General features: G+C 45.0%; 1 protein-coding gene across 4 annotated transcripts in view; it reads right to left on the bottom strand.

The window, feature by feature from the left end:
- RAVER2 (ribonucleoprotein, PTB binding 2) overlaps window positions 1–23,482 on the bottom strand; it is a 30,087-nt gene extending 6,605 nt beyond the window's left edge. Inside the window, exons 1-10 of one of the 4 annotated variants that reach the window (XR_014885305.1) lie at window positions 23,139–23,455; window positions 16,628–16,694; window positions 13,301–13,770; window positions 9,989–10,180; window positions 8,506–8,632; window positions 7,504–7,589; window positions 3,906–4,010; window positions 3,599–3,710; window positions 2,237–2,475; window positions 26–137 (exon numbers count right to left, since the gene is read on the bottom strand). Coding sequence is in view for 3 of the 4 variants with exons in the window: in XM_085231950.1 (XP_085088076.1) it covers window positions 26–137; window positions 2,237–2,475; window positions 3,599–3,710; window positions 3,906–4,010; window positions 7,504–7,589; window positions 8,506–8,632; window positions 9,989–10,180; window positions 13,301–13,770; window positions 16,628–16,694; window positions 23,139–23,324 (1,696 nt within the window). In the remaining variant the exon portion in view is untranslated. Of the gene's footprint in view, window positions 1–25; window positions 138–2,236; window positions 2,476–3,598; window positions 3,711–3,905; window positions 4,011–7,503; window positions 7,590–8,505; window positions 8,633–9,988; window positions 10,181–13,300; window positions 13,771–16,627; window positions 16,695–23,138 lie in introns of all 4 variants that reach the window. The other 3 variants (XM_085231949.1, XM_085231950.1, XM_085231951.1) reach the window with 3 other exon arrangements.
- Window positions 23,483–26,051: the final 2,569 nt, after the last annotated feature.

Here is a 26,051-nt window from a genome sequence, read left to right as displayed (position 1 = left end):
ATACAACTGCTGAATGTCTGCTTACCTGGAAGACAGATACCAGGCAACACGCTTGCCAAATTCAAGTAAGGGTTGGTACTAAGGCGGATTTCTTTTGGCGGTTCTCCTAGCAGAGAAGTCTGTTTTTTCGAAGGAGGCTGTGAAATAATGGAATAGATCAGTACACATTGTAGTCACACATCTGTCAGAAACAGGATAAGCATCCCAGCATGATTTTGAACAAAGCTTAGCTTGTTCTGGACAAACTTTTAAAATAAATACCGGGGACAACAATCTGGATGCACTGCCTACATGTTTTTCTTGACAAATGATTGTGTAGGAATGCTTCCCTTCAGACTCTAAGTTACTAAAGGATATTAAACAGCCACCACCACCTTTTGTATTCAAGTAAATGAACACTAATCACTCCAGATTAGGGAGGCAGCATTCTGTTTGTGGCCAAGACAAAGTCAGCTCTGGTCACCCAGAGTCAAAAGCAAGTGAAGGACAAATGAACCCTGGACTGGAGAGATGACACCGTCCTCAATCTGCCATTATAACACATCTTACCCATCACCCTATTTATAAACCCTTACTTTCAAAGAGGGAAATGTTAATGAATGGAAATGAAGCATCAGAACTGAGTCACTTCTCCATGCTGCCAGCAGTGCTTTCTTCCCTCCCAGGTGCCACAAAGGGAAGCCACCAGCACCGCATCCCCCTGCCAGGGAAGGGCTGTCTGAAGAGAGATCATCTGCAGCTACAGACAAGCAGTGCGAGATGGGAGAAAAGCAAAGCTCATTCCGAGGGAAAAACCATTGCCAGCAGCTGCTGTTTTCAATAACTGAGTGGCTGGGTGGGACAAAACATGACATTAGTTGTACAGCGTTCAGGAAAACAGAACTAAGGATGAGACAAGCAGTGATGGCAAGCCGCATAGCCTGCCTGGAATAACATGGCTCCAAAATGTTTACACAGCATCCTAACCTACACTGAACTTGCTCATTTTTTCAAAGACTGGTATTAAATCACCAACTGCTCAAAAACCAGACCCAAAAGGTGCTTGGGGTGGGATGGCACCTCAGTATCGAGGATCAGGACTTGGGTGACTTGCCATGGAAGAGATGCTTGCTTATTGGGCACCTGTCTACTGATGCAGAAAATAAACTATTACATCTACAGGGATTTTCCTGGTAAACACTGTATTTACTCACTGAAACAAATGGAATACAGAACCATAGAATCAGCATGGTTTGGATTAGAAGGCACCTTTAAGATCATCTAGTTCCAAACCCCCTGCTATAGGCAGGGATATCTAGACTTCTCATCATTTAATCACATTCCATTTTCACTAAAGGAAGCACTGAACTAAAATACTGATTTTATATGTGCTGCATATTTTATGTCTGCGTATCCACCCATAGGTAAAACTCCACTTTGTTACAGCAAAATGGGATTTTAAAAGTTGCTTTCTGAAGTAGGATCAAAGCTGTCTAACTGACACCAATACTGCCTACAATCTGATCACGTCAAGTGCTTCACAAACACCAAAGAAAAAGTAAGATGGGATGCAAATTAAGCAAGAAAACATCAAAATACATATGTATATTATTAAAAAAAATGTAACTGCATGGATCAGATTCTGTTAATGACAGGATATGCTGAAAAAACGTCAGTAGACCATTTTAGCTCAGGTTAAATCCTATGTCATTCCCCCCTGCCTTCATGGGAATGAATATTAAAACTAATTTTAGATTAAGGAGATGTCAGCTGTGGCTAAGGGGATACAGAGCTCACACGGAAAATTAACATACACACACATTCATTTGTATATACACACCATGTGGAAATCGAAAGGTCCTATGCTGTGCCAGCACAATTGCTCCTGGTTAGTCATGAAATTCAACCACAAGTCCAATTTTCAGTGTTTAAAAGGGACACTACCCTTGAGATAATTTCATCATCAAATACTATGAAGCATACACACGGGGAAAAAAAACCCTTCAGCACTATGAAAAGATTCCTTTGTTAATTCATTTGGACCACCAAAGAGCATTATTGTTCTCTTTCTATAATTCATAACTGAAATGACCTCAAAATGTCTCATGAACGACCCTGTGATCTAACAGATTCTGTGGTGAGGAAATGCAAAGAGGAGCTGCAGTTCACACTCGAGGTTAAGGAGAACGCTTAAGGTTAAACGATGAGAAGCAGGAGGAGAAGAGCACCAGCACTATCTCTATGCAGCCTTCCTTACCCCCAAACTCGTGTCAGTGCTTTTCAGTTGGTTCAGTTGATTCTGTTGCTTGGTGTGGCCGGCTCGCAAGGCTCCTGCAGCAATGTTGGTTACACCCTGATGATAAGGCTGCGATCCCGAGACGACTCCTTCAGCAGTCAGTGCTTTATCCGGAGCATTATTTTGCCCTGGTATGGCTTGTCCAACAATGTGCTGATTTGGAAAGAATGGCAACAAGCCCATCCCTGCTGCTGCTGCTGCTGTTTGAATTGGAGGCAGATTAGATGCTGCAGTCAACCATAAATGGAGAAACTTTTCTGCTAGACAGGATTCATCAGTACTTTTTGCTGGTGGTTTTTATTAAGTGAACCAAAAAGCACACGTAGAGATCTACTTCACAGCTATCACAGAACACCGACTTCTGGTTATAGCTTTTATTCTTCTGCCATACCGGAAGCAAACTCTATTGAAAGCTAATTCTAAAAAGAAAACTCTGAGTTCTCTCATTAATGCCTATCAGAACTAGTTAATCTCCCTAAAACACTTAGCAACAACATCACAGAGGATCCTATGCAGGAATGCAGGGAAAAACCTCCAACTTCAACTTGCATTAGTAAAATCCTTCACAGATAGAACAGCTAGAACACATTCTCCAAAATTAAAATCTAGGCATTCAGAATGGGTTTATTTCTGTTTCCCAAAGAAGGCTTTTCCCTGCTCCTGGCTACTGCCATCATTCAAGCTGCCTGTAAAATTGCAGAGTACGTGGCTCTCAGTGAGGAAAAAGAAAGATGTTCTAATCACAACTCATCTTTCCTCACAGAAACTGAGGCATCACTAGTGCAGGAATTGGCATTCAGAGCTGGTATCTGTCACAGATTGAACATTAAAGCTCCCCTGCTTAATGAACTGAATGCAAAACAACTATCTGCAGTACTCCTTCAGCTACTCAGGTTTATCTTCTTTGAAACAACAAACCCCAGGATTTTGAACAAAAGCACATTCCACCTGTGCTAAACCTGTAGTAACTGAACAAGCAGAATTTTCAACCGTCTGCAAATATTCAACAAATGCAACAGAGTACTCTTTCTTCCCTGAGTAAACAGATGAGAAAATCCAGGCAACAAAGCGAGGCATTTCAAGTTCAAATGGCCATAACCTGCTGGATGAGCAGGCTGAAGACAGCTATATAGCAATATACCGTGTTAACCTGTGTAATTCTGTGGCTAGATGACTTGCATTGTTGTCCAGCTCTGTGCCTACCTTCCTGTCAAGTAACAAGGTTCAAACACAGTTTGCTTTTGGCAGTGTGGGAGAAAGGAAGGTGCTTCATTTCAAGCTGAGCATTTGTACTGACTTGGTATGAAATAAAAGGTCATTTACACTTGAGAGCTTCTCCACGGGTTCCCATGCCTGAGCCCACTGATGGCATTACCCCTATTCCCAGCACCGTCTGCAGCAGCATTGTTGGAGGCTCCCCCAGCAAGCCTGGTTTCTATAAGGAAGAATAGAGAGCCGTGTAAATGATTAAAACCTGCCTGCAGCTATTTCTTATAACTTTCACATTCAGTTAATCTTTTCACATACACTAAACAGTTAAATTATGCCAGATGAGAAAAATAACAAAATACAACGATTTATCATTTCTGAGAATGCCCAAAGACAGCTGAAATTAAAGTGATGACCTTACACTATTGGCCTGGATGTTCTCCATCTTCATCAGCTGCTGCTGTGGCAATGGGAGGTGAGCAGGGCTCTGCAGCAGCAAGTTACTTGTGTTGCCCAGAATTGAATTCTGTGAAATTAGTACAGTTGTCAGTTAGCAGTCATGGAAAACAGCACACTTCCAAAACATTTTCAGATGATCCTGCTTACAGAAATTCAAATTACTTTCTGAATTAATAAGACAAAGGAGAACAGCTATTTCCACCAGAGAACTAAACTAGAATCACAGAATCACCAAGGATGGAAAAGGACCCCAGCATCACCCAGTCCAACCACCCAGCTACCACCAGTAGTTCCCACTGAACCTCAGTGTCACATCCACACCTTCCTTCAGCACCCCCAGGACGGTGACTCCCTGATCCCTGGGCAGCCCATTCCAGCACCCAACCACTCCTTTGGAGAAGAAATTTTTCCTAACACCCCACCTGCCCCTCCTGGTTCATTCACACACAGCGACTTCAAGTTCTTCCAGCCTCTTCCTCCTACCTCTTTTTTCACCTTACAACCACAAACGCATTTTCTGATGGCTTCTAGCAAAACAAAAGTACGCTCCAAATAGAATCCAGACTCCACTGACACCCTTTGGTCTAAGCCAGCAAGGAGACCTACCCGTGGCCTGAAGCCTCTGCAGAGAGACGAAGCAGAGATGGAGAGCTACCTACAGCATGCCAACATGAAAGATGAGACGCAAGGACTTCAGCAGATTACGAGCTGTATGAATAAGGACTTCATTGTTAATGTTTGCATTGTGCCGTGCATTGCGTTTCTAATACATAATCTCCACCAAACATCTGCACGGCTTCCAGGACTCCATTACAATTGGCAGGGGCTCTCAATCCTCGCTTTGCTGCTGCCAAACAGTATCATTACTTTCAAAGAGCAACAGCCACAAGTTTTTATTCCCCTTCTATTGGGAGCTACCGACATGAACCTCTCCTCCACCAAACATTAAAAAGAATCTTTTCCAAAAAACACTTCAAAAGATGACAACTTGTTAGCACTGTGCTTTACACAGTTCACAAAATACTAGTATTTTCCACTCAAAATTCCTGGAATGCTGGTTGCTACCACAGCTGAGACACCTCACCAAGAGCCTTGGGGGCACCACAGTCAGACTCTGCCACTGCTACACCCCATGCTTTGTGCTTAGGCTCCAAGGAAAACTTACATTCACTCTGGATCCCAAGAGCACATTGTGAATGCAGCCTTGAAAATTCCTGACAGTAACTCCTGAGAGTGATCTGCCAGGCAAAACATGAGTTGCCATACAGACCTTTCTGTATCACAGTGCAACAATAGATACACGCAACACTAACTGTGTCAAATCACAACCAGCACAGCCTTCCACCACAAATTTCCTAAACAGCATGCTCAGCAACATCAAGTAATGAAGCTAAAAGTTGAAAAGAAGCTCTCAGGATATCTTATGCATATCTTATGGTCTCCTGCAACACTCCTTGCAGGTATTTTCAAGCTCTGGTTGTACCCCAGTGTAATGAGGTCAAACCATGAGGTCAAACCTTTCCAGTATGGTCTTCTCTTAAAAAAATTCCTTCAATTTTTCCAGCTCTTTAAAAACTGTAACAGTACACCAAATAGTGTATCTTATGAGCTACAGTGTTGGATATTGGAGTAAGAAACATGAAGTTTAAAACAAAGGGCCATATATACATTAGTTCTGCATCTGCTATTTTAATGGTGCCAGTGGTTTCCAGCAAAATCATCCATGGCTGATCACTGTTACCAATGCCAATGGATGTTCCTTCTTCCAATAAAGATGTATTAGTTCAACTGGAAAACATTCAGAAATAAAGATCAGATCGGTTAGATCGCCCAGATTCCTCTCAGCTAACAAGGAATTAGTGAACAGCTGGATGAATTAGGAAAACATGTCACTGTGAAAGTTCAGAATGTGTTGTTTTGGCATAAGATAACCATAACTAAGAGAATTTGCAACAAAAAAGTTAGAAGTCACGCTATCTCCGGGCTTCATGCAGAGTACTGCATGAATAACCCACTTGTTCACGTTTCTCTTTGTTCAATCTCTTTTTTATCAGTTATTCCAAAATGCTGTCCTAGAGTTATGCTAAGAATATTGTTCCTACCCGTTAAATTACTTTACAGAACTCTGAAAATAAAACAACAAGAACAAGATACAGAGGAACTCAGTCAGCATGTGACTTGGGGGTGGAGGGAGAGTCAAATCAGGACAGTGTCTGCTCCTGCATGCTGCACACTCCATTTCAACACAGTAACAACAGTGACCTGGTTCTTTGCCTTCTGAGAATACTCTGAAATAAGTCACTGAATAACAGAAAAATGTGTCTAATAGAAAGGACTGGGATAATCAAATCACTGCCAATAAAATTTCGATTACTAGATCAGGTTTGGAGATAATTAATTGACAGGAAGTCTCCTGGAAGAGAATTAGACATGGAAGTCTATCCAAAAAGAAAGCACTAAGTCGTTTGGCTGCAGAACTCCAGGCCAAAACCATTGGATCATCATCAATCACTCTGTTAGCTGTGTAAAACATGCCTCTCTCCAGCTGTGATTAGAAAACATTCACACTGCCTTCCAAGGAAGCAGAGATTCTCCGAGAGGGCTCTAGTAACTAAATATACCAATGGAAAATGCTATTTACATACAAGAAGTACAAGCAAATCATGGTGGTTTTTTTCATTGCACAGTTCATCCAATGGGACAAAAGTCTTTCTTTAAGATCTGTGCTGTTTGCCAAAAGAACTAGTAACACACTGGACTTTACTTCCACATGGGAATTTCTGAAACATCAGAAACAGCAAGTGAAAGCAGTACTCAAAGGTACTTAAGAACAATCCCCTCTTGGTATTGAAGGTAAATGCAGGCTCTTGGCAGAGCTGGAGAAATGACAGAACCTGAAGCAGGCTGCTGGCCAGGAGAACTGCTCTAGGGCTGGGCTGTGCCTGTGGGCACTGCTCCAATCATAAGTTCATCCCTAATGTCCCTTAAAGGATTTACAGAGATTCTGGAGTCCGTATGGAAGTCTGATCCAATTTACATTACTTCCAGATATCCTGAAAACACCTGAAGCAGCCTACAGCCTTGTTTTATTTTCTTTTTTTAGCCTGAGGAGTAACATTTGCAATTCCTATTTTTATGGCCTACATGGCACGCTTCAGTTCTTTCAAGCTTTAAAATAAAAACACTTTCAGTGATGCAAAGCTTCTTGGCTTGAAGACAAAACAGTCTCTGTATGAAGCACATATAGGCAGCTAAGAGAAAAATGGATGTGAGACCCCAGACTTCTGAATAAAGAGGTTTTTGTCAGTGGTCTCTATGCCAGCAGGTGTTAGCAGATAGAAGCATCAGGTAAGATAAACCAAGACACTTGTAGACAGCAAGCACAGTCTGCTCTTACATCACCCACCATACAGCAAGTGGTTGCTTCATTTGTTCTTATTTGTTCTGAAAGATTGCTTTAGTAACACCACTTGATTTTAGCTGGAAGTTTTTGAAACCAGATTCTCAAATATTCTTTTTCATGCTGAGATCTCTGGAGATGTGGTGTTTTTGACACCTACCTGGTGGACTTTATTCAGCTGCAGGAAAGGGGGGCTGACTGCTGTGTTCATAAGGTGAGGCAAACCTGCTGCTGCTCCCAGAACTCCTTCAGAAACAAGACAAGAGTTGCAGCATCTTTGTAAGTCAGGCAAGTAATCACTTTTGTTACAGTTATTCTATAATTTTTACATTTGGTTCCTACAAAACTTTCTGGCACAGGAAGGGGAGCCTTTCCATACAGTCATCTTTGATCTGCAATCAGAGATCAAACAAACTTGGCATGAAGCTCCCCTGGAGCTGATGTTTTGCACAGGGAGGCAGAAATGCTGCAGTTGGTTGCTAGACAGGGGCTTCCCACACACACTAAATATATATATTTATATTTATTATTTATTATATTATATATATATTTAATATCTTCTGGTGTTACTGTTAAAATTGAAAAGCAAGAAGCAGTACAGAATTTTTGGAACAAATTTAACCGTCTGCCACCTGAGACTTCAGATTATCTGCTCCTGTTCCCAATGCTGTCCCTACTACTTTCACTATCTGGAATATGGTGACTGCTTTTACTACATTTGCTCACAGCCACCCTAATGGAAGGCAGGGAAATGATTCTGGCTGTTGCTGCTCTTACTGCTGGGTACAACTATGGCAGCACACCAGTGAGAAATGATTTTTAGACCTGAATCAAGAGGAGACACACTCAGGCTGCAACATTCAGATCTCCAATCAAATTTAAACTTGCAACTGTAATGATGTCTGTGAAAGATGCTTGTTTTAAGCTTTACTTTAACTGATGTTGGGAGACCTCAGAGTGAGAGTGAGGACCTTTCTAGGTAACACTAGCTCTACCCAGACAGCATAGTGTACCAAACCACCTCTGGCTTGTGAAAAGGCATCTATACAGACATCTTGAAGCTGTCTGCACAGGTCTTAAAGAGCATTGGTGTTTCCCTCCTCTGCTGGAATTCTTCACTAAGAACAGGGTTTCGTTTTAAACCAGTTGTAAAATGGCTTACCAGGTTTGACAGCGTGTCCACGCAGCTGGGGCTGCAGGAGGATTTGCAGCATTGCTGGATTGTTAAAACTCTTCATAATCTGCACCGGGTTTGGCTCTGGAAGCAATCCTTTCCTATTGTTCCTCATCTCAAATGGAGAGATAGAAAGATGTTAAAAACAGGAGATAGCAACGTATCCACTGACATCTCTGTTTCCTTGAACAAGGTATCCTAAAGAGGGAAGTTTGGACATGCACATCCCACACCTGAACAATTCACTCTTCCCTTCTGTCCCACACAGCTAACTGATGCTGCATCAGCACTGCCTTCACTTAGGCACTATGAGTGTTGTTCCCCCAACCTGTCCTTCTCTTCTCTGGGTTTCTACTCACACACTTCCTCCATCACTCTCCAACAGACATAACAGCACCTGGATGCTTTCACTCTAACTCAAGACTTTTGGAGTAGCTGAAGGTCTAAACCACCGCTCTGCATGGCAATTCAACATCAATAATGATTATTTCCCAGACCACAGAGAGCTGACGTTAATCTTCTCTTTAGGGGCATTTGTTTTTTCCTTCAAACTACGACAGCGTTATCAAAAAAGGAGAACACAAAAGGTGGCCTTGTCATAGCCTTAAGGTTTTATGTCAGTCTTTATGTCATAGCCTTTAGGTTGGATGTCAGGGGGAAGTTCTTTACTGAGAGCGGTGAGGTGCTGGAACAGCTGCCCTGAGAGGCTGTGGATGCCCCGTCCATCCCTGGAGGTGTTCAAGGCCAGGTTGGATGGGGCCCTGGGCAGCCTGGTCTAATATCAGATATGGAGGTTGGTGACCCTGCATGCAGCAGGGGGTTGGAGCTTCATGATCCTTGAGGTCCCGTCCAACCCAAGCCATTCTGTGATAGCCCTGCTCATCTCTTTTATAAAGATGTGGGCTAGAGCTCCTCAAAGTAATGCTTCTACTTTTGATTCTACTCTTACGACAACTCCTTGTAACACTTATCACATCCAGTTTTCTAGGAAATAATTTGATATGACGGTGGAGTATAGAAAGCTTTCTCCTCTACTGAGCATGAAATTAAACTGTTTCTCCTCTCTTGAAATTTACCTTAAAACTGACAAATTTCTGTCTTAAACCAAAAGCGAAACTCCGTTTTAGCTCATCAAATGCCTCCACCTCCATTTGCTTCTGTTCCAAATAGGAGCAATTTCTCTGGCAGAGATTAAACTTGATGACATCCCAGAGCTCTACCAGCATTACCCTATATATCTTCCAGCTTTGCTTTACCTCCTTGCAATAGATGGCCATGTTTTGCTTAGGAAGGAGACTGAACTGGGCCGACTGGTCAAAAAAAAAAGCCAACACACAACAAAACCCAAGCAGCTAACACATCCAAAGGCCTGGCTACCTTTCCTAAACAAAGCAGCTGAATGCCTTAGAGACAGCTCAGCTTGCTCGGGGTGTAACAAACTCATTCTGAAAACAGATGTGTAAAACCTTACCATCCTCTGCGCTGCGATAAGCGCTGCTAGCGTGCTTCTGCCCGGCGCTCCTGGAGCACAGTATGACACCTGCACTCTCCTCCCTTTGATCACCGTGCCGTCCATCGCCTCCTGCACTTTCTCAGCCTGCTCTGCAGTTTCGTACTCGATCACTGCAAAGTCACCAATGCAACTATCTTCATCCTGAGCAAACTGCAACAACATTTCACAACACGATTCAACAAAACGGAGAATTTTAGGAACTGTCTTGAAATGTTTTCACCTGTAAACTACTCTGCTAACAGCTGAGGGATGATAACATCTACCCAAATTAGCGTCTCTTTTTATGAAGCATTCTAAGCATAAGATAAGCATCATAGCTTCTCATTAGACTTGGTACGTTTGTTGTGTCTCCTTGAATTACCACCACAACTTTCATTTCATGGTGAACCTGAATTATGAAACGGTTAATTTACATAATGAAAAAGATGAGAAGGAGAATTTCAATACAGTCACGTGCTACGGCGTTTGTTTTTATTATTATCAATTTGCAGGGGAAGAATGACAGAGTCTTTACTACACTAACAGAAATGTCATTCATCAGACTACAAGACAGCTGCTGAACCACGTAACGCTGCACATTCTACTGCTGTATTCTGCCTTGTAGAAGGGTTGAAGTCTGTGGCTGAACGCAGTGCCAACACAGAAGATGCCAGACTGAGCAATCAAGCAGACTGCAAAGAGGCTTACTTGTCAAACAATGCTCTGCTCTTTGTTTGCAGAGTTTTTATAGCAGAATGAGCAGATTTAAATCCAACAGAACAAAACAACAGGGTGAAAAGGGAAGCTATAAAGCTTTGGCAAAAATATCCAGTCCCCAGCTTAGCTTCACTGGTGAAGACACAAAGTACCTATGAAAAAACACTGGTTTGCCACTATGGAACATACTGCAGTTGTAGAGAAAGGAACGAGTTTTCCTTGTGCACTCTGTCGAAGCAAAGCAATAGATGATAACACACATTCCCCAAAGTCCTAGGAAACGTTGTTTGAGAACCACATATCAACACTTGGATTCAGCTGGTCCTCATAGAACATTTCTATTTGCAACAGAGAAGTAATCAAACTGGCTTCAAAAAAGATAGCTTACGAAAAATGAAATAAATCAGAAAAATTGCTGTCCTGACTTCAGCTGGGGCAGAGCACATTTTCTTCATAGCATCTAGGATGCAAAGCTTTGGCTTTAGGAGAAAAACAACGCTGATAACACTGACATTTTAGTTGTCGCTGAGCAGGGCAGCACAGAGCCAAGGACATTTCCATTTTTCAGCTCCTCGTGCTGTCCTACCAGTGAGGGTGCTGAGACACAAGGAGCTGGGAAATCCCAATCAGGGCAGCTGACCTACACTGGCCAAAGGGATATTCCACCCCATATGGCATACATGGCTGTGGGGAGTTGGCCAAGGGCAGCTGCTGCCTGGGGACTGGCTGGGCATCAGTCAGTGGGTAGTGAGCTGACATGCTGTAGGTCTCTTGTTTTGTAAATACATACTACTATAATTACCATTATTACGTTCCTTTTCTGTCTTAGTGCATAGTATTTCACCTCAATTCATCAGTTCTATTTGCTCTACCTTCACCCTCCTCTCTGCCTGCTCCATAGGGCTGCTTTCCCTGCCAGCCCTTGCCACTGCTCAGGGCAGAGCCTCCTTTACCTATCAGTACTGCCAAGAGACACGAGACACGGCTCAGAACACATCACACATCTGTTCTGTGAGAGTTACTGGGAATAAATCTTAAATCCATCATAAGTAAATCTACTTTTCTGCTGCTATCATGCTTCCACTATTGACATATCTATTACACAGTGAATTTATACAAGTTCTAGGTAGTATGACAACATATCTTCTTGGGTACACTTTTGTCTGGATGCCCGTTTTATGAAATAGATACCTGTTAATTCCTATCCTTTACAGAAACACATATTTAGTGCCATTTACTGACATGAGCAAAAAAGCCTCATCTACACGAAGTGAAGCTCATGTGTTGTTATAATTAAAGAGGGAAGGTAAAATTTTCAATTGCCTTTAACTGCAAGGTAGAATGGTGTTGCTGAAAACAATCTTTATTAAAGAAGCATATTCGTCTTTGAATTTCCTAATTTTAAAAGAACACTGAGAAACTGCCGGGGGACCTGATAACAGCCTCAGGATTATCTGAGGCCTAGAAAAATGCCCCAAGCTAAGTGACTTCACAGCATCAATATGTTCAGCTAATTAAAAGAAGACTGAGCAAGTGACTGGATTACAGCATGTAAAGCATTCTCTCAGGAAGAAAATAGTGGGGAGCAAAGGCTCCTCAACCTTGTAATCACTGAAGTGAGCAGAAGCCAGAGACGTTCAACCATGGAAACACGCAGAAGTACAAAAGAACGAGGGATGGGCAGTTACTTGTTATGTATTCATCTCCTGGTGTATCTGGATCAAGCAAATATAAGGATATGCTTTAACCAATTGCATATGACTGGGGCTCTAGGGAAATGTGATGGCCAACAGGTGGTCGGGCTAGACAGCGTAATGGGCCTTCTGCTCTTAGACACCGAAAGCCTCTGGTTACTGATCCTTGAAGCTAATCCCTGAGCAGCCTTCCAAGACACTCAAGGAAACAAAAAACAAATGAAATCATACCCAACTGCATGACTACAAACAAAGCTTTCTTTCTATGGCCTGTCTATGCTACTCTGGCCTGCAACACTTCTACAAGCACATGTTGTGGTCTAGTATCTCAGAAGAAAACCTTTACATTTGCAAAGGCTAGAAAGGATCTTTCTCTTCCGTGCCTGCAAGTAGCAGCATTTCCATCGCTGGCAAGTCCAGTGGCTCCAAGATCCCAAGCCCACAACTTTCCCAGCTAGCAAAAAATATGTTATATACACACATACGTACACACACATACATATCCCACATGAAATGTTGCACTTATGGTGTTCATACTCAGGCTTGCTTTACTGAGCAATAAAACCATCAGCAATATTCACTTTAAAAGCCCTCTAAAATATTTCTAGAACGATATTCAATAAAATATATGGGAAAGGGATGTGCTATAAACGTTTTAGTGGTGCTTAACAGGAGTGGTCTCCTGCAGAACTCCCAGATGGCACATCCAGTGAATGCAAGCTCACGCCAGTAACACATCTGTACCACACCACATACTGCAATGCATACTCATTCACAGCTTAAATGAAAAAAATTTAAGACAAGCAAGCAATGTAGGATGCAAACACAGAGCTATTTAAATCACAACCTTCATCTTCCAAAAAGTATAAATGCAACATACCTGGCAGAATACAGGTTTATACTGTAGCGAGAAAGCCTGCAACAGTTCTTTCGAATCAGAGAAGTCCTTTTGCAATTTATCTACACAAAGGCACTTGGAGTGAATTAGATTTGTAGTCAGCTGGTTCACATCCATCCACTGTGCAAAGAGAGTGCTCTCGTCTAACTGCTTCCCCAGAAGTTCCAGTCTCGCCTTCGCAGCAGAGTCCTTCTTCATATATTCCACAAAGCCATAGCCCTTGGAATGACCAGTAACTTCATTATAGACCAAAAAACACCTCTCCACGTTGCCATAAGCACGCACGAGTTCTTCAAACTCTTCCAATGTAAATGAAATAGGCAAATTGGTAATGCACAGCAAAGCATCTGTTGGCTGGAGTTGCACGGATATTTCTTTTCCTCGAAGAGAGTACTGGTGAAACTTCTGAATTGCATTTTGAGCCTGCTCTCCATTTAACAGAGTAACAAATGCTGAAAGAGACCAAGGAATGTTACATTATTTCTTACTTTGAAAGTAAACACTGTAGCCCACCTCCTCTAAGAAAAGCCAACACAAAACACAACCAATGCAAGGCATAATTCTGTCTTCTCCCTCATCACTCTACTGTAGAGGTGCCAGCACTCTACAGAACAGATCTGACGAGATCTGCCTGTCCCCTGTCCCCCAGCCATGGGCAGAGGTGGGTCAGCACCCTTCTCTGCTGGGCAGCCATGGGATGAGCCACATACAGGCCCTTGGCACAAGGCCTGGTGATGTTGTGGCCACACTGCAGTGGGCTGGATGCTGGCCCAGGATGGCTGCCTCCTCACCATGGGGCTGGGGAACTCTGGGCAGAGAAGCAGGGCTGTCTGTGGCAATGGAAGGTGGCTGCTCTGCCCACTTGACAACCATTAGGCCTTGGCGGCATGGATGTTCCAAGATGGATGACACGGTCCATGTTGGCCAACTACTGGCTGCGAAGGAAACATGCTGGGGCATGAGGCTGGGACATTCCTTGGGAGAGTGGCAGGGGCTGCCCCCAAAATCAGGCCGCTGTTTCTCCTTCCTTTGACAGCCACGGCCTCAGACGTAGACGTGTCCACACAGCAGAACGCTCCCATCCCCCCCACTCCTCACCACTCAGCTGGAGACTGAGGACATTTTACACTTCTCATCCTTTGGATGCATAAAATGAAAAGCTGATTCTGCACATGTGTCTAGAATGAATTTCTTTGTGAAGAGCTCCACATTTTTAAACACACATTTTTTAAATTCTAGCCTGCAAATGAATTGAAATGGGAAAGTTAACCCACGGACGGCATTAATGGTTATCCATTCACATTTTCCTCTCAGGTTTCACTCTTCAAATGCCACCCTTAAGTGTCTGTGCCACACCAAAGAAACACCACAGTCCTGGAAGTAGCTTCACTGGGGGCAGAAACACCGCAGGACAGCTCTGCTTGCTGCAGGCTGTGCTGTGGCCTGGGGGGGCCTGCAGCCTTCTCTGCACCCATGCTGCACTGGTGGGACATGGGCCACCTGAATGCATTCAGCAAACACAACCCTCCCTGCATCTCCTGGAGACAGAGCAGGAAGCTTTTTCCATTTGCAGTTTGCTGCGGGTACTCACGATGAGGATGGAAAAAACAAGGAGCTCAGTCAGAAAGGTCAAAAGGAAAGAGATGAAACTGCAGCAACAATACTCAGTCCAAGAAACTTGTCTGGAACCACAGCCCAAAAACTGTGCTAACCATGTTTTCTTATTCTATATCCAAATTTGGAGTCTGCTGTCCAGAAACGAGTATAAACAACGCTTTCCTCCTCACTACACAATTATCACTTTTGTAAGAATAACACAAGCCAAAAAAACACAAAGCTATCCCAAACCTCAGGGCAGCACAGAATTCACTGCCATAAATCAGATCTCCCAGCACAGTTATTTAAACAATGCTTTTTAATTATTTCTTTTTTCCTCTTTAAGACGGCATTTTAAGTAAAATTTTCTGCCTCCTTTCCTATCTGTGACCACACTGTGACTACAGGCAGATTTCTGCCAGTCACAGCAAAACACAGCACACTGAAACACAACCGCTTCCTGAAATTCAACTCCAGGAAGCTCTGGTTGCAAGATTGTTCTTTAAACAGAAAACATCTTTCATTCCAGGTCACCTATTAATCATCTGTTTCTCCTACCATCATCGCTGCACTTGTGAAAAAAAAAAAACCCAAACGAATTGTAAGATGGCACTGTTCAGAGGCAGAAATGCTAATATTTTCTTTCCTGTCTAAATAATCAGGAGTTACAACGGTCTAAAGGAAGATTTCTAAGTAGAATGTAAACATTCATAGGGTGTTCTAAAGCAAGCTCTAATATGGGCTGTAGCTCCGACTACAAAGAAAAAGACACAAGTGACGTGTTGGTGCCCAATGTAATACTTGAGATGTCAGTCAAAGGGAACGTTGTTACACCTCCTGAAGCTGTTAGCTTGAACAAACAGACAACAATGCATTTGCAGTGGTTTTTACAATTTGCAGTACTGGTAATCAGATAAAGATGAGGTGGCGTAGAAATCAGCAGTTTGGCTCTCAAAGAGATTAAAACATTACTGGGCAACCTACATTACTCTGCAAGCCAGTGTTCTGACACAGCATCACATATTTCTGCAACAGCACAATATCTAGTATTCTAGGAATAGTTACATAGAAGATATGGATAAAAGACAACATTTAAAATTGCTCTTAGTCTTTTTGAGCTAAAAACGTTAGTTTTCTTTTCCTCCAAATGTTCTGAGATCATTAAAAGCTGCTTCCCCGAGTTTATTGTTATTTTAAATGAGCTTTTGTAATCTTGTGAAAGTTTTGTTTTCACTCAGGGAAATCTCAGAAGATTTCATGGGGAAAGTCTATAGAGCTCTACAAAGTTCCACTTGTGTCCACCGGACGTAACATGCATTTAACAAAAATAAATAAATACATACAAATCATATGGGCAAACTGTGCCTAGTGGCTTTCTACAACAGGATTACAATGTTGGTGGATAAGGGAAGAGCAACTGGTATCATCTACATGGACTAGCGCACGGCATCTGACACTGTCCCACACAAAATCTTTGTCTCCATACCAGAGAGAGACGGATTGGGTGGAGGGACAACTCATGGCTAAGGCTGGACTGCCACACTTTAAGGGTTGTGGTCAACAGTTCGATGTCCAGATTGAGACTGGTGACAATTGGTGTCCCTCAGGGGTCAACACTGGGACTGGTACCATTTAATGTCTCTGTTGGTGACACGGACAGTGGAATTGAGTGCACCCTCCAATGCATTATACTGGAAGATTTCAAGTTCTTACCTGTTCTTTTATTTCTGTCCACATAACAATACTTTATTTCATAATCTTTAAATAAGTCATGGATTTCCTGAAAGAGAAAAGCACAAGTAACGTCAGCTAAGTAATTCACCAGATCAAATGCATAAGTATATGAATTCAGCTTCGCTTTTAAAACAAAACTTTCCCAATAAACAGAAAATCTCACCATAGAAACACTATCAAATATTTGTTTTCTGAAGAGCTGGTTACGCTATGCAGCAATGTTTTTATCTCCTGCAAAGAACTGTCTTACTGAATGTGATTTACTCTCTTTTGCTCGCACAGTCACATAAGCAGAAGGTGACATGCTGCTAACCACCTTTTGATAAAGACAAATAACACCATAGTTCATTAAATAGCATTAAAAAAAAAAACTTTCTCAAAAGTACAGTTGTTACAGTTAAAATTCCAGGCAGACATGAGATATCAGCAACATCGTGCAGTTTTCCGAGGGCAGACAACAGTGTCACAAAATGCAACAGCTGCTTTAGTTCCCTCTGACTGCTCAAGTTCACTTCAGGAGTTTTCTGCTCATTTAATAATGAATATTCTTTCAAGCAGCAGTGAATCCTGACCAGAGCACTCTGTGTAAAGTATCCTCTGGCAATTACTGCACAGGCATCCAATGGAGAACCAACCCCAAGGGCACTGTTTGCTCCCATAAATTAACAGGGATAGAGGAGGGGAGTGGGAGAAGGGGGTAGGAGTGACCCTAAGAGCCATGTTAGGTTGATCTCACTGCTCCCCAGCACGAGCAAGAAGTTCACATGCCCCACAGACACCATGCTCAGCAGCAAGAATGCAGAGATGGACATGAATCATCCCAAACGAGCAGCATCTTGACATGTTTATTGTTTCAAGTGGGTCTCCTACATTGCAGCGAGGCCAGCTGAGTACCAAAACAATCAAGAAATGTTGTCTGAAAGCTTCACTGCAGCCCACTGGCAGGACAGCAGCCTGCCTGCCAGCACACTAATTCAATACCTGCAGCCTGGAGGTTAATTGGGTTCTCCTGACTGCTATCAGGTGCACACCTTTTAGTCCAGGGAACGCCAGTCTCTAGTTTCACTAGCTAACAGCTGTCAAGCTCTGCATTAATAAAACAGGAGAGTGCTTCTCGAGCCACCAGCCATCCTGATCAGACGTGGTGAGGATATGGTTTCTGAACAGCAAAACAAGCTGGGCAAACTGCAGACAATGATGGTGGGTGGGAGGCTTGGTCCTCCACAACTGGAGGGCAGCCCAACTCAGCCATGAGCAGAGATAGCATTACATGCAAAGTTTGGTGCAACTCGGCTCCACCATGGCACTGAAGGCAGCAAGGCAAGGATTTCTGTTCTGCTCAGACAAAGGGTGATGTATTTATCTCTTCTTAGTTCTCTTACAGGAGTAACATGGAAAGTTTTATATAGAGGATGAACACCAGGAAATAGTATTTCAAAACAGCTCTCAACACCCCTGTGAGTCTTTCATGATGTCCCCAAAACTGTCTGAAATTACAACTGCAACGGAGAATAGCCTGCAGCAAACTTATCTTCGCGGGATAACTGTGACCTCTAATGTTAAAAACAACAAGAACATAATGCAGTCTTAAAATGAGAACCCAAAGTAAGCTGAAGAATGTTAAAAGAGCACTGCCAGGATTTTGGGGTGATGTGCACACGTGGTGGCACAGCAGCTCTCCCTCCCAGGACGGAGCTCTGTGCAGTACTCCAGCAAAGGCATTTTGCACATCAGGACCATGTGAGACAAGCCACAAACAAAACACACCACGCTGACTCTTATGCCAATACGTGCTCCTTCCAATTCAACAGATATTTAGATATCAGTGTACACAGTCTAAGATTCTTCATAATATTTTCAGAAGCACTAAGCCAGCTTTAGAGCTTGTGGCCAATGTAATAGAGAGTCTCAGGCACTTCTCTAAATCTTACCCTGTCTTTCGACTAGAAAGGAACGGAGGCTATTTCCATCTTAATTTCACTTAATGGTACACATCAAAGGCTCCAGGGTTCCCAAAGGAAGCATCTTGCCCCAGTCCCACATCCCAGCAGGGCACAGGGCAGCCACTCCTCCAGTGCAGGAGCTCTGCACCACCAGCTAAGAGGCAGCCCCATGGCACCCAGCTGTCATTAAGCCTTCAATTTTCCTACAGGTGGACTTTCTAAAGCTAGTTAATCTAAGCATTGGGAAAAAATTATATTCTTAATAAGAAAATAATCAGAATTGGCAGGAAAAGCAAAACCAAGTATATCCAAGGGGGTTTAAGAGAAAGCATTCATAAATATAGGCTGGACACACTTTGAAGTATGTTATTTAAACTTATATAAACTACGTTAAAGTATGTTATGTTGGAATGCCAGTGTTATCCTGAGGTGCACCAAAAAGAATGTGACCAGCAGGATGAGGAAGGTGATCCTCCCATCTACTCTGCCCTGGAAAGGCCACATTTAGAATACCGTGCCCAGTTCTGGGCTCCTGTGTCAAATCAGACAGGGATCTCTGGGAAGGGAGATTTGTTTGCTCTGCAGGGCAACAAAGGAGAAAAGGCTGAGTAACCTGGGTCTGCTCACTTGGGGAAAAGACTGAGGGGGAATCTGAATAACGTTTATAAATATCCAAAGGAAGGTGGGATGCACATGGATACAGACAGGCTCTACTCGGTGGTTTTGTAGTGATAGGACAAGGAGTAATGGCCTTTTTGTTTGAGAACTGACTTCCACGTCTGTATGACCAGACCCTGCAAAGGTCATTAACACTCTAATGTACATAAATATTGTCATTTAGACAGGAGAAGAGCAACTTCTTCGTATCTTTCTGATCTTCCGGAGATGTGCTGGTGTGTTGACAAGAGGAATGCAATGGGACTGGAAACGAATGTCATCATCCTGGGCACAGCACCATGTATGGATGCTAAAGGAAAGATGAAAAACATCACACTCCAAAACACAAAACAAATCTCTATCTGGGGTGGACAGGTCAGTTTCCTACCAATACCTACATGTTTTATCTCTCTTTAGATTCCATCATACCATAGCAGAACTACAGGACATGAAAGTAATTAACCAACCCCACTTTACATCACATCCTGCACTAAAGCAGAACATCTCTTTCATTTTGCGTCTTCCGATACCAAAGGAGAAAAGCAGAAACACCACTAAAACACAGCTGCATTCAAAGACAACCAGGTGCAGCTAAGAGCTGATTGAAAACAGGTGCAACCTCATTCCACACCAATTGTTCCTGAGCTGCAAAAAGGGAATCAAAGAGCAAAGGGTCCTTTCGGCCATCCACCCCCAGCAGAGAAGACAGAGAACCATTCTGCTATTTCTAGAAGCAGTTTCAAGGGATCTTAACGGGCTTCTATCTCATTCATACTGCTTCTCTGGAATTTAATCAGACGTAGATGGCAAACCAGTGACTCTGAAAAATGAATAGCTTGGGGAAATTGAACACAGTTCTTCTAATCCACCAGAATAATCACAAACAACAAAATACACAAAAGCTGATTTACTTTATGATACTGCAACGGAATAAAACTGCCCATATTTAGTAATGTCCCACCTTCACTTGCACGCCCTGAAGCTACCAGCATCTCTTTCACAGTGAAGCACTGAAGTGATCACTTCCCTCCCTCCCTCCCGCTGCCCCAGAGGTCCCCCCTGTGACCCAGCACACTCAGAGCAGTGGAACACAGCTCTAAGGACCTTCCCTTTGCAATTGTAGCTTTTGCTATTGAAGTGCATTAGCCCATTCATCACAGCTGATGGCTCAGGGAGATGCACACACCGCAGTTCTGAGAAACACCCAACCCCGAAGTGCCAGCTGAGCACTCAACGCTGAGCAGCACAAAACAAGCACCTAGAGCAAAACCTACCTTGGAGTCTTTTTGCAAAGATTCTTGATAGGAACATCCATCCTACCACAACGCTGCATCTAATACTAACACCAATGCCCACCGGGACAGACCTTCCATTGGCATTTCAAGAAGCCTGACACCAGTGGGATAATCTTGCTTGTCCTAACACAGAGCATCACACACCAGCACCCTGCCATGACTCCTTGGATCCTCCCTGCTGCCCGTCATCCTAAAAGGGAGGTGAAGGGACGAGAGCACTTCCCCACAGCAGAGCATGCTCTAGAAGGCTGCAGGAGGAGGGAGAGCTGTGCTCTGGACTGGCAGCCTCTGCTGCCCCAATACCTTGAGATTTTAACTGCATTCAAAACAATCCCTGAGGACCCCATGGCACGGCTTGTTACCAATCTGCTCCTCTCCCAAGCAGGAAAACCAGACTGAGAGAAGACAGAATACCTGGTAAGCACAACAAAAACTACACAGATCTGTAACACAGCTTTTCTTGCCACAGCTCTGTTGTAGAAATACCTTCTTCCGCAAGAGAATTGCCTTGTATGTATGTAACAACATTAATCCAGCCAAGTACGTATTTGCAGACTGAACTATAAAACCCAAAGCAGAAAGAAGCTCCTCAGTGTAATTTCTCCTTATCTGATCCCCCCCGATCTAATTCATGAAGGCAACTCCTTATGAACACTGATTTCTCCAGCACAACAGGCTGCAATGCCTTCATCAGGCTGCCCTCCTCCTGAGCACAGGTCCTGCACATCCCAAGCTGTGCTGCTGGGAAAAATCCCACTGACTGGCACACAGCCTCTGTCCCTGGGGACAGCCACCCTGAGCCTCCAGATTTATCTGTCTGATCTCCTAGCCATCACATCCATGGAAATCTGCTTCCCAGTCAGAAACCTGACAGTTAAGGCACGTTGTTCGGCAGCTTTAAGAGTAATTTTATTATTATTTTTTTTCAACTGTTTCACTCCCACGGAACTCCAGAGGTAACAGAAAATTGCAAGTACAATAACAAATGAATAAGGAAGTTAATATGTAGCTACAATTGGCACAAGATCACGCTTATCTAACTTCCCCTGAAAAAAAATCAGAGCACTGTTGTAGTTCTGAAGATGACAAACCTTTCAACAAAAACTAAGCATCTCCACCAATCGTATCCACATCAGCAAAAGAGTTTTTTCTCGCTTGGAAACTATTTTGGTAAATCTCAGCCTTACCTTTCACACTGTGACAGCGGACCCCACATCCTGCTGACTGGAGATGAATAATTACAGTTATGAAATCCCATTCTGGAACACCTGACTGCATTTTCATAACGTTCACCCCCTCCACGTTGCAGAACAAACTGGCCAGGCCAGCAGTATTTTAACTCATTCTACTTGGCTATGCAAGAAACAAAGAGCCCAGCAGAGCCCTCTGCATGGCGCCTAATGGGGATGGTTAGCTTGACTCAAGCAATGTTAAACTTTAGAAATGCACAACAGCCAAGGACAGGGATGTTCTTAAGCTGCCCCAGGACAGAAGCTTCCTCTCTCAGCACTAATTTCAAGTCACCAAAACAAAACTCCAAGTTTCCCAAATGCTGCCTGGTTGTCAAACTGGACCTTCACAGCATCATTCCCTCGGAAGAGAGTGACCAGCAATGTGTACCGTGATGGCTTCCATGCACACGAACTGCATTTCTTCACCAGAGCACAGGTGTGGAGATGTGCAATGCCACAGATGGGCCCTGAGCAGCCTCAGCTGGTGGGGCACACACCTGTGGCAGCAGTGGGGTTAGGTGGGCTCGGAGCTCCATCCCAACCCAACCTGGTGATGCTATGTGGGGATGCGGGACACAGCAGTACGCCCAGCCCGGCTCACAGCAGTAAGCTCCCTGCCGGCACCGACGGCTTCTCGAGGAGACGATGGGGATTAGCAGGGTTTCTCAAGCTGCGAGTTCCCGAGCCCTTTCTACGGTCGAGCCCCTCGGGCTGCTATAAATAGAGGCGAGGCTCTACGTGTAAATCATCACACGGCACCACGCGAAATCCTCATTTCCACACCTGCCATTGCCTCCAACCCAAAGTCACCAGTAGCGGAGCCCCGGGGAGCGCTCCGGGCTGCGGTGCGCCGATCTTCGGCAGATGGTCACCAAAACGAAGGGACCGAGAAACCCGCGAGCCGCTGCCGCCCTCGGCCGAGGGGAGGGCAGCCCGTGCCGGGAGAAGGGCAGCCGTTGCCGGAGCGCCGTGCCCAGCGGTGCCGCCCGGCCGGCTGCAGGTGCTGAGGTGCAGCCCCACTCGCAGCAGCGATATAAGAGCTCGCCGTCGTTCCACAAAGCGCAAATAATCGGAGCGGAACTTTCCGGCTCCGGGAAGCCGCCCCCGCCGGCCGCCCCCTCCCCCCCCGCCCTCCCCGCACCGCCACACGCGCGATGCTCCGACGCTGCCTCGCGGCGCAGCCCTGCGCCCGTCCCGCCCGCCCGCAGCGATGCGGCTCCCGGAGCCGCCCCGAGCCGCTCCCCCGGACGGCGACAAAGCAGCGGGAGAACCCGAGCGGAGCCTCGGGGCTGCTCTTTGTTGCTGCGGCGGAGCGCGGCGGCAGCTCTTCGGCTTCCCGCCCGGCTGCTGGAGGCGGCCGTACCTGGCTGCTGCTCTCGGCCGGCAGGTTCCTCAGCAGGATCTTGCGCCGGTTGCTCAGCTCCCGCCGGGTGACCGCCAGCCGCCTCGCCGCCTCCTCGGGGCCCGGCGGCGGCGGCCGAACCCCGCGCGGCGGTGGAGGCGGCGGCTCGGCGGGCAGCCCCGCTCCGCGCTCGGCTGCCGCCGCCATCTTGCAGAGCCGCCCGGCCGAGCGGGGGGAGCGCGGCCGTGGGCGGAGGGGAACCGTGGGGCGCGAGGAGCGGGCCCGGCCCCGCCCCAACGCCCTCGGCCCGCCCCAAGGCGGGGGGAGGGAAGAAGCCGAGCCGCCCCCCGAGCCCCGCCGCTCGCGGGAGCAGAAATGGCGCAGATGCGGAGCGGAGCCGCGCGCCCCGCCAGCGGTTCGCTTCTGCGGACGGAAGGCAGCAGGGCTCGCGTTCCTCTCATCGTGAAACGCCCCGAACAAATGGCAGAGCATCCCGAGGAGGAAAGCAACGCCTGGGAGCTGCCCTGGCAGCAGAAATCCCTCCCTCGGGGCACGTGGCAGCCAGGTGCCAGCGGCGGGCTGGGCTCTGGGAGCCGCTCAGTGAGCGCTGCTTCCACAAAACGCACATCTGTACAAACGGCGCACGCTGTTGAGGCCACGCTTGCTAAAATACAGACATAGTTCTCTCAAGTTCATTTCTTCTTAGAAGAGTTACTTGCGATGTCATTCCCAACGCAGTAAATTTAGGTTTTTTTTTTTTTTTAAATGTTGTCATCAGTTGGGTAAAGGAATGAAGAATAAATTGACGTGTCCAGTTTTAGAAATGGGTCTGATCACAAAGAGCGGGCGAAAAAAAAGCCAAGCCTGAAAAACAGTCTTCAAAAAGGAAACTGGAAACACAGTTTGAGTCAGAACGGGTCTCCTTATCAAGAGGGCCTAATTGTGCATGTACTGTTCATGGCAAAGCGTTCATGCATTTAGAGCCAGGGTCAACCCTCTGAATGCTGTTAGCATCGCCTTCCTACTCAAAGCAGAAGCAGGGAAATCCATCATGACAAATGATTTGGGTGAGAGCTGGTCTAAAGAACCCGGCGAGGCTGATGAGTGTTGGCTGAGGTACGGATAACTCGTGCCTAAAGATGGATAAACCATTAATAACACAACCTATGACATTACCCCTGGAAAATACATAAAAACTAATGACTGAAGAGGCAGTGAGTAGTTACAAACTGACTGAAGCTATGGCACTGAGGAAGCGATACTAAAAGCAGCCTTCTCTAAACCTATCCAAATCATGTCCTAGATTAGGAGATGTAAATAACTCAGAACGGAAGATGAACCACCTCCTCAGAAACACTCACCAGATGAAGCAATTAGAGTAGAAATTACGGATCTGCCCAAACATCGTATGGTTCAGTGAAGCTAATGAAGCTGTGGAAGCAGAGTAATTAATTACCACATTAATTCTTCCAGTTTGAAGGTGGACATACTGGTTCACCTGTATGATGCTGGTAATTAATCACACCTGTAACAATTACCTTCTGAAAAGCTGCTGTTGTCTCCATTTGATCGGTGCCCTGCAGCCTAAGTGCAACTCATTCCCAGCTGTGGCGCACTGCTAGAATAAGCGTTTCAGGAATTAACAGTTCAGTATTAACAGCAGAAATAAAACTACCTAAATAGCTCCAGAAACACACAACAATTTTTCTTAGTGATACATATTTAAAAGTTTGTATTTTAGAGCTGTATTTCTTTTTATGTATTTCTTTTTTCTTTTCCCCGCAGCAGTTCTCATTTCTTTCTGTCTGCAAGTTGTTGCTGTTGCACAGGTGGACTAATCACAGAATCCTAGAATGGCCTGGGTTGCAAAGGCCCACAGTGCTCACCAGTTCCAACCCCCTGCTGTGTGCAGGTCACCAACCAGCAGCCCAGGATGCCCAGAGCCACATCCAGCCTTGCCTTGAATGCCTGCAGGGATGGGGCATCCACAGCCTCCTTGGGCAACCTGTTCCAGTGCCTCACCATCTTCTGGGTGAAAAACTTCCTGCTAATATCCAACCTAAACCTCCCCTGTCTCAGTTTAAAACCATTCCCCCTTGTCCTATCACTATCCACCCTCACAAACAGCCGTTCCCCCTCCTGTTTATGTGCTCCCTTTGAGCCACAACAAGGTCTCCCTGGAGCCTTCTCTTTTCCAAGCTAAACAAGCCCAGTTCCCTCAACCTGTTCTCAAGTTCACAAATTTCACAAGTTAATTTCTGCTCTGGGGAAGTCTCCCATTTCACCATATGGTTCCTGCCAGAAGAACCAAGCCCAGGCTGACGGCACAGCCTCCCTCTACCCATGGAGTTGGTTTTTGCCAGCGCTCCTTCAGACCAGCCATCGTAGCTCCCAGCTTTGTTCTTTGTGCCTGCTACCAGTTTTACCACTCTTACCCACGCCATGAGAACTGAAGTTGCTCGGGGAACCCTCTGATGAGCCTCTGCTGCTGCATCTGCAGGAACGATAAAGCTCATCAGGAGGGTGGTGCTGAGCAAGCACCATGCAATGCAAGTGGTAACAGCCCCCACCAGCAGCACTGCACCCAGCACAGGAGGAGGACAGTGATCCAACATGTGTATGTATTTTCCTCAGAGGATTTCCTCTTCATTACAGACCATCCTTCCACACGCAGACACAGCACACGCATGTTTCTATCAGTATAGCTACTCACTTTCTGTTGCTTTCAAAACAAGCCCTACATGCTGATGCTCTGCACTCTGAGCAGTCTCTGGTTTTCCAATGCACTTCCATTAAGTTTCAGAAGTGCTGCATAAGCAAAAAAAAACCCAACACACTATTTAAGCATTGTGGAAAACTAAATTGATCTGTAAGTACAGCTTTGGTTGCACTGCTGGCTTGATGCTATTACAGCTAAGCCACTTTGCAGTAATT

This window comes from Meleagris gallopavo, chromosome 10 (assembly GCF_905368555.1).
Source record: "Meleagris gallopavo chromosome 10, MGAL_WU_HG_1.1, whole genome shotgun sequence".
Taxonomy (NCBI): domain Eukaryota; kingdom Metazoa; phylum Chordata; class Aves; order Galliformes; family Phasianidae; genus Meleagris; species Meleagris gallopavo.
This window is presented reverse-complemented; position numbering and strand designations above follow the sequence as displayed.